Raw genomic sequence first — 7,950 nt, 5'->3', positions numbered from 1 at the left:
CCGTCGCCAGAAGAAGCAAGATGTAAAGTGCCGGTAAGCCACAAGCCACGTGGCAGAGTATAGATTTATAGAAATGGGTTAATTTAAGATGTAAGAGCTAGCTAGTGAGAAACCTGAGCCATTAGGCCATACAATTCATAATTAATATAAGCCTCTGTGTGTTTATTTGGGTCTAAATGGCTGCAGGCCCAGGTGGGACTGGTGTAGTCATAGTTTTCCTGTGTCCCACCCAGTTTCGTAGCCTCTCGGACTCAATTAAACACACAGAGGTTTACATGCTGTCTCTCTGCTTGTATTTCCTGCCTGCCTCTAAGCTGCCTTTGCCATAGGCCAATGCAGCTTTATTTATCAACTAATCAGAGCAACATATATTCACAGCACACAGAAAGACATCCCACAGCAGACTGGAGAAAACTCCAGCTACAGGCTCCCCATTGGACAATTGACTAGACAGTACTTTAAACTTTAATAACTGTCTGGAGATGCAAAAAGCATACATTTCCTCTCCCATGCTGGCCGGGTGCACAGAACACTTCTTGGATCAACTTGCCAGTGTCCCCATGTCAATATACCTACTTTGGGTCTATCGATTTCTCTTTAACAAATTTCTCCTTTAAAAATATTTGCTCATGGACAAGACAGTAAGTTCCAAGACATTCTACTTTTATGATAATCGTGAAACTGAGAGCAAAATAAAAATGGTCATGACTTGATTACTCTAACAATTCATTGGAATAAGGAATATTATTTAGACATTGGAAGGATGTGCTGCTGCCAGGCTCAGTGTTGCACATGGTCCGCGAGCTTCTTCAGAAGGCTGAAGCAGGAGGCTCCCTTAAGCCCGCGAAGTTGAGGCCAGCCTGGGAACCATTGCAAGACCCAACCTTTCCAAAAATAAAAAAAAACAAAAAAACTGTGAAGGGGTGTGTTAGTAGGAGAAAACTTACTGAATAACGTGTGTGGTGCAGTCTGTGTGTGGCTGTACGGTTGAGGGGATGAGGTAGAGGAGCCCAAGTTTCTTCCTTTTACTCCACGTTCTTCAGATGGATCTAATGTTTGTGATAGGCCCCTGCTCAGCAGCTCCAGCAGGAATTACATGGCTGGATGGGAGAAATCAATATTCCAAAGTTTGTTGACCAGCACTGGCTGGCTGTGCACTCCCCGGTCTCTTTCTGCTTCCATTTTAATTGATCTCTTTCTAGGTGGTCTACGGAACTCCGCTCTCACTTGCCTGTGCTCAGGAGCTGCAGGTCTCACTCTGTGAAGAACCAACCTCCAGCCGCTTCCTGTGGCGGCTTTGGGAGCAGGACTCATTTTCCTTAATAAAATCATATTCTCTAGAAAGCCCCCCCTTCACAAAAACAACAACAAAGCAGAATAAGATGGTTTGTTTGTTTTCTCAGCTTACAAATCTTCCATTCCCTTTTCCGGTTGTCTTTTTCTCTTTCATCTCATGCTAATGGCTTTTGGTCATATTGCCATCCTTTTGCTGACACGCTGCTGAGATTTTTTTTTTTTTTTTTTAGATATTACATTGGTCATATATTAGTATCAACATCCACAGTTAAATGAACACAGTAATAGACTCACAGTCAGGGTCCATTCTGGACCTCAGAAGCCAAAGTTGACAAAGAGATGTTTGACATGAGCTTCCTAGCAGCCCAAGAAGCCATCAGCCATAGCCAGCACCATGGGAGCCTCCTTGTTTATGTCTAAATGCTATATTGCTATTATGTAAAGAAATGTTCTAACGGTAAAGCTTAGCTCACCCCAGCACTGGGACTGGCAGTCAAAACAGCAGGGCTGACTGGTTGACCCTGTGGGAAAGGGGATGAGGAAGGTCATCAGAGGGAAGAGCCCTAGGGCCTCACACAGGGCTGTAGAGGCAGGTGGGTTCCCGGCATAGTCAATAATCAGGCTGCCAAACACAATTCTAATGCCAGGCCCTGATGTAGTCACACCCACTGTGGAGGTTCCAGGCCCTGATGTAGTCACACCCACTGTGGAGGTTCCAGGCCCTGATGTAGTCACACTCACTGTGGAGGTCCAGGCCCTGATGTAGTCACACTCACTGTGGAGGTTCCAGGCCCTGATGTAGTCACACTCACTGTGGAGGTCCAGGCCCTGATGTAGTCACACTCACTGTGGAGGTTCCAGGCCCTGATGTAGTCACACCCACTGTGGAGGTCCAGGCCCTGATGTAGTCACACTCACTGTGGAGGTTCCAAGCCCTGATGTAGTCACACTCACTGTGGAGGTCCAGGCCCTGATGTAGTCACACCCACTGTGGAGGTCCAGGCCCTGATGTAGTCACACTCACTGTGGAGGTTCCAAGCCCTTATGTAGTCACACTCACTGTAGAGGTTCCAGGCCCTGATGTAGTCACGCCCACTGTAGAGGTTCCAGGCCCTGATGTAGTCACACCCACTGTGGAGGTCCAGGCCCTGATGTAGTCACACCCACTGTGGAGGTTCCAGGCCCTGATGTAGTCACACCCACTGTGGAGGTCCAGGCCCTGATGTAGTCACGCCCACTGTGGAGGCCCCAGCTCCAATCAATCTGGCTGCTGTGCCAAAGTCCCAGAAGACACTACTGGTCTGCAACTTCTATCTGGCCACCTGGAGAGTGGAGTCGCTGCAGGCTGTCTAGAGGCAGGAGGCAGGCACTGGCTGGATTAGACCCCCAGTGCAGGAGCTGACTGGAACTGGAGAAGGGAACAGTGCCCTGGTGGTGTGCTCCTTTACAATCTGCATCCCCATTCCTCCACAGACCCCCACTCAGCCCACAGTGCTGTTGTTTTAAAGTTCTTCTTCTTCTTCTTTTTTTTTTTTTTTTTTTTTGGTTTTTTGAGACAGGGTTTATCTGTGTAGCTTTGCGCCTTTCCTGGACCTCACACCATAGCCCAGGCTGGCCTCGAACTCACAGAGATCCACCTGCCTCTGCCTCCTGAGTGCTGGGATTAAAGGCGTATGCCACCACCGCCCGGCCTAAAGTTCCTATTATTAAGGTAACTGACTCTATTCTTTGGTTACACAGAACCTGTGGAGATGAAGCTATCAACAATCCAAAGTTTCCTTTATCATTAAGAGTGTATTGCTCTTTTATAGAGAGACGTTTATAAGGTGCTTCAGAAGATACACCTAACCATAGGAACAATGACTTCGATGAAGATGCCCGTATGTGGTCACCCACAGGGCATCCATAGGATTATACATTCTGTTGGAATGTTCTGGCTTATGTGCTCTGAGGTCTGATGTTGGCAGTGCACCAACAAGCCTATTTAACAAACTCGTGAGACTGCTGTTTTAACATTAATTTACCTATTTGTTTATGAACTATGAAAATCAGAAAGCCCACGTTCATGAGTCATTCCTGGAACATTCCCTTATCTGAGCAAGTTGTAATTCCATCAACCCTGGAAACTACATACGCAAAGTCATGTGCATGTCAGCACTTTTGGTCTCTCTTTCAGCAAAGCAACTCAGGAAGCTGATGCAGAAGTAAACACAAAAAGTGCTTAGCAAGGAATGAGAGACTAGCTAATTAATATCTAAGAGTGGCCGAGTCCAGCTCATGACACACCCACGTCCTTGCAGGGGCTAGCCACAGAAGCCAGGGAGTCTGCCTTTCCAACCTCAAGTGTTACCGTTTGAATGCTTGCACCCCTTCAGAACCCAGGTTCCAGTTTAACTCTCCAAACAGTATTTAGGAGGGAACCCCTGGAGTTAAGACTCTGCTCATGGCTCCATCAGTGCCCTTGCAATAGACGAGAGGGAACAGTCACCCTTTGTACCTCGGCCACTGGAGCGCAGTGTTGCTCTGACTGGTGAGGAGGTTGTAAGGGGCATCTGGGAGCAGGGAATGTTCCCCGTACACCAAACCTACTGGCACCCTCATCTTCTACAACAGTAAGAATCAAGTTTCTCTTGCAAATGACCCAGGCATTTCAGGTATTTTGTTACAGAACAGACCTGTTCATGGATTTTCAGTGGACAGCACGAGCCACAGTGCACTCTGCTGAGGCTCCATGGATGACCAAACTCTTCTGTGCATCATGGTTTTTCTTTTCTCTTTTTTTTTTTTTTTTTTGTTTTTGGTTTTATTAACCTTCTGAAGACATCCTGCTCCTTCTGTTTTCCATATTAACTGTTATCTCCCATCTCTTTGCCATGCTTTGTCTCTGACCAGCTGGAGGGTTGTCTTTGGTGTCCCCAATTCACTACAGTGCATTCAGGTGAGGGTCTGTCTTACCTCCTGCCTTTCACCAGTTCTGGGAACTTTCTGGCTGCTGTAACTCTACATTGCTGTGCATCCATCCATTCCTTGTAGTTCTACTTTCTAGAACTTTTAAAATGCACACCCACCTTCTCCTTCAATTTCTGACTGACCATGAATTCCGTCTTTCTCCAGTCCACCTGGGTAAGTTCTCTGATCTCGGTTCCAAGTCATTACATTTGTGTTGTACCCCGACTGCAGTTTGAATTTTATAACTTTGCCCTCTAGAAGATAACTTTGTAAACCATGTCTGGCATCTAGAAGATAACTTTGTAAAACATCTGGCTTCTTGTTGCATCCCTACCTTTTAAATAAATATGGGCTTAAGATATGTTCACTAGCTATTTAAATTCTTCTGCCAATACTTCCATATCTGCAGTTTAAGGAGGGAAGCTAAAAACTATTGAAGGCATTTTAAAGCAAAAGTTTACTTCCCTGTCTACTGGCCCAGAGTTGATTCTGCACCATTTAACTCTTCCGTGCTGTTAGCATCTACTCATCAGGTTTTTACTTCTAACAGTGTGCTCTCTGCATATATGTTCATTCTTTCTACTTCTGTGTGGGATTCCTCTACAAACTTTGTTTGCATGATCTGTAAGGCAGTATGAGAATGCAAACATCTGTAATTATATCATTTAATAAATTTTCATTATGCATTGGGGGGGACAGTAAAGGTCAGACTATATAGTTTAAGCTAGTCTTGAATTCTTTTTTGCTTTTTGATTAATTAATTCAATTAGACACTACCCAAAATAGTCTTAAAACTTGTTATGGTTGTTGGAATAACAAAACAATGTAGTCATAGCATGTCTCCACAGTTGGAATAAGTTCACTTATATCAATACGTTTTTAAATTCTATTTTACAACTATGTTTACATTACTAATTTACATTTTAAGGTATTTGTTTCACTGTGGAGAGGATGCAGCTTCTGATGGTAAGAGCTGGCCTGGGGCTTACTGATGGGCCACGGTGCTCTGCTGAACACTTATAATTTTCAAAAGAGGAGAGCCATTAAGTCCCTTCATTTGATTATTAGTTACTTATGCTAACTCTTGAGGTGTTCATTTTATCATGTTTCTATATAATGCATATATGGGATATATAACAAACCACTTCTTAGCAGCACCCTGAATTCCAACACCTCACAATTCTCAGCTCTGCTTTGAGTTATATTCACTTCACACTGTTGGGAACATGCCTCAGGAAAAATTCCAGTCATGGTCGATGGGTCTCGGGGGTTAAACAAACACCAAAGCAGGGCAAGTAGGGCTGCGACCTGGTACAGGTCATGAAAACTGTCCCTCCTGGACTGACTCAAGGCTAGCATTACCTCTGCTTCAATTAAGAATCAAGATGTTTTGTCACTCAAGACAATTTAAGGTTGGTTTCTATCGTAAGTATCTATACAGTTTCTGAATAGCATATGAATAACAATCTCATCTTAGCAAGTTTCATCTCACCTAACAGCTACACAAATGCTTTTTATAAAGAATTTTGGTATGAGTGTAATCACCTAGGAACTCCACAGCACACTTAGGATCTGTGCGCCTCACCACGTGGATGGTATTCTTCAGTTACGCAGCAGGAGCCTGGCGGAGTGGTATACACCTGGAATTCCAGGACCTGGAGAACTAACGTTGAAGGACCAAATTTTGGAACTGCTTGGGCTACGTAGCAAGTTCAAGGACAACCTAGGTATTCCCTAAAAAAATAGCAAAACTATTTTTCTAGCAAAAATCTAGCAGAAAAAAAAGAAAAGAAAAAAGAAAATCTAGCAAAATTCAAGAAAATAAATTAAAAAGAAAGCAAGAAAAACAAGAACTACTGAATTTGGAAATCTATCAGTATCATGCCTCTTCTAATTTCTGAATCTATAATAAAGAGTCCTTCAGTCCCAGATGTGGCTAAGGACAACAGCTAACCTAAATTTTGTGGGACTCAGGAAATGGTCCAACAAATCCTTGTTAAGTCAATAAGCCTTCAAGTGTGTTGTTGAAATGTTGAAGAAAAGCCCGAGTCTTCTTCATAGGGAGCAGAGTCTGGCAGCAGAGATCAGATATGGTCAGTAATCAATTTCAAAGACCAGGAAACCCAAGGTACAGTTAAAGTGGCAAAGACTAACCTTGATTCACCTTTAGCATAAGAAGCAAAAATCTTGTCAGTCAGAAAATTCTTTGATGAAAGGATCCTACACAGTGCCTGGGTCTCATCTAGTGATGGGACAGCCCCCCTCATAAATGTTTAAGGAATAAAACACACTTTGCAATATCTTCAAACTAAGGCGTTTTATTAGCTGGCTCTTCAACTTAAATAACCTTAGTGACTTAAGAACAGCTTTCAGTCACTTCAATCACACTTCTGAAGGTAGACTTGTTGAACGTGAGGGACATTTTCATTTTCAACACAGAACAGCTTTACTATTACCATCAGTAAATCTTTTCTTAGTGTTAACTAAAAAAAGCACCAGGTCAAAGACTGACTACATCCAAGTCCGCAATTAGATACTTTTCCTTAAAACGTGCATGGAACAGGAGAATGAAATGAGAAAATGAGGACTGTTTTGGTTTGGCTGGAGGTTGAGTCCATTTCATGATGATTTAACTATCTTCAGATAATCCCCACAAGTCTCAGGAAAACAGATGCATTTCACTACCACCCCAAAGGGAAAGACTGCTTTGGAAACGGAAGTATAATAGTGGCCTTTCTTTGTCAGTTGGCACCTTGACATTTCTGCAGGAGTGATTACGAATACTTCTTGGCAGCTAATCATAGCTTTAGTTCCCCTCATCTACAACACATCATCAGCTGCACGCTGTTTCTGTAACTGCACCACTGGATGCCGCCTGCGTGGCTGCCTGTCTCACGGCATTTGAACGTGGTGGAGACACGCACGGTGGACCCATCACTCCTTGATCTGCAAGGGAAAACCAAAGGTGCCACCGTCATTTCAAACCCTTTACAAGAACAACAACAACAGCCGGAGCAGGGAACAGACTTTCCTTTTCCTTCACCATTTTCCCTTCCCATCACGCTACTTACTCGTTTTTTAAAATAAAATATTCCTAATAGCTATGGGAATGCAGAAGAAAATTTAAACTACTGAAATTTCCTGGTTCAGTTCTGGCTATTTCTTTCAAAATGTCACTGTACTTCATCATACATAAAAGTTATGTTTAAAAAAGTGTTACAACTATATTAATTCAATTTTTTGGACGAATTATTTCAAATACACTGAAAGCCAGTAATTTAAAGAAAAATAATACAGCTTCTTCTACTAAACAAAACCAGAACTCCCAATTTATTTGACCCATATATATGATACTTTTCTCCTCTCATCACTTAGAAACTATTGAACATAAATTTGAATTTCTTGTTCCGATGCTGTGTGTTTCCTTAAGCCATGAAATCCCTGTAGCCAGCTGGAAAGGCGAAAGGACACGATGAACGAGGACATGAAAATACCTCCGTGACAACACCAGCGGCTATCGTGGAGCCGCCGTAGCGCAGCATAAACCTCCCCAGTTCCTTGAAGTCTTTGTAGAGCTCAAGGGCCACTGGTCTTTGCGTCTGCAGCTCCACCAGAGCGTTCTGGCCCTTGGTCAGCAGCCTGGCAAGAGTGAGGGAAACAAGGAACAAATGGATATGCGACACAGAAGGGAAGTGAGCACCTGGG

The 7,950-nt window shown here is 43.5% G+C and overlaps 1 protein-coding gene across 4 annotated transcripts in view; it reads right to left on the bottom strand.

Annotated features, from left to right (window-relative positions):
- Positions 1-6,543: 6,543 nt before the first annotated feature.
- Hbs1l (HBS1 like translational GTPase) overlaps positions 6,544-7,950 on the bottom strand; it is a 75,076-nt gene continuing 73,669 nt past the window's right edge. For all 4 annotated transcript variants that reach the window (XM_052751161.1, XM_052751160.1, XM_052751163.1 and 1 more), the window contains 2 exons: positions 7,740-7,884; positions 6,544-7,191 (listed from right to left, as the gene is read on the bottom strand). In XM_052751161.1, coding sequence (XP_052607121.1) covers positions 7,180-7,191; positions 7,740-7,884 — 157 coding nt within the window. In that variant the 3' untranslated portion in view covers positions 6,544-7,179. The remainder of the gene's footprint in view (positions 7,192-7,739; positions 7,885-7,950) is intronic.

This window comes from Peromyscus californicus, unplaced genomic scaffold (assembly GCF_007827085.1).
Source record: "Peromyscus californicus insignis strain IS unplaced genomic scaffold, ASM782708v3 Scaffold_22__1_contigs__length_63687245, whole genome shotgun sequence".
NCBI classification, from domain to species: domain Eukaryota; kingdom Metazoa; phylum Chordata; class Mammalia; order Rodentia; family Cricetidae; genus Peromyscus; species Peromyscus californicus.
This window is presented reverse-complemented; position numbering and strand designations above follow the sequence as displayed.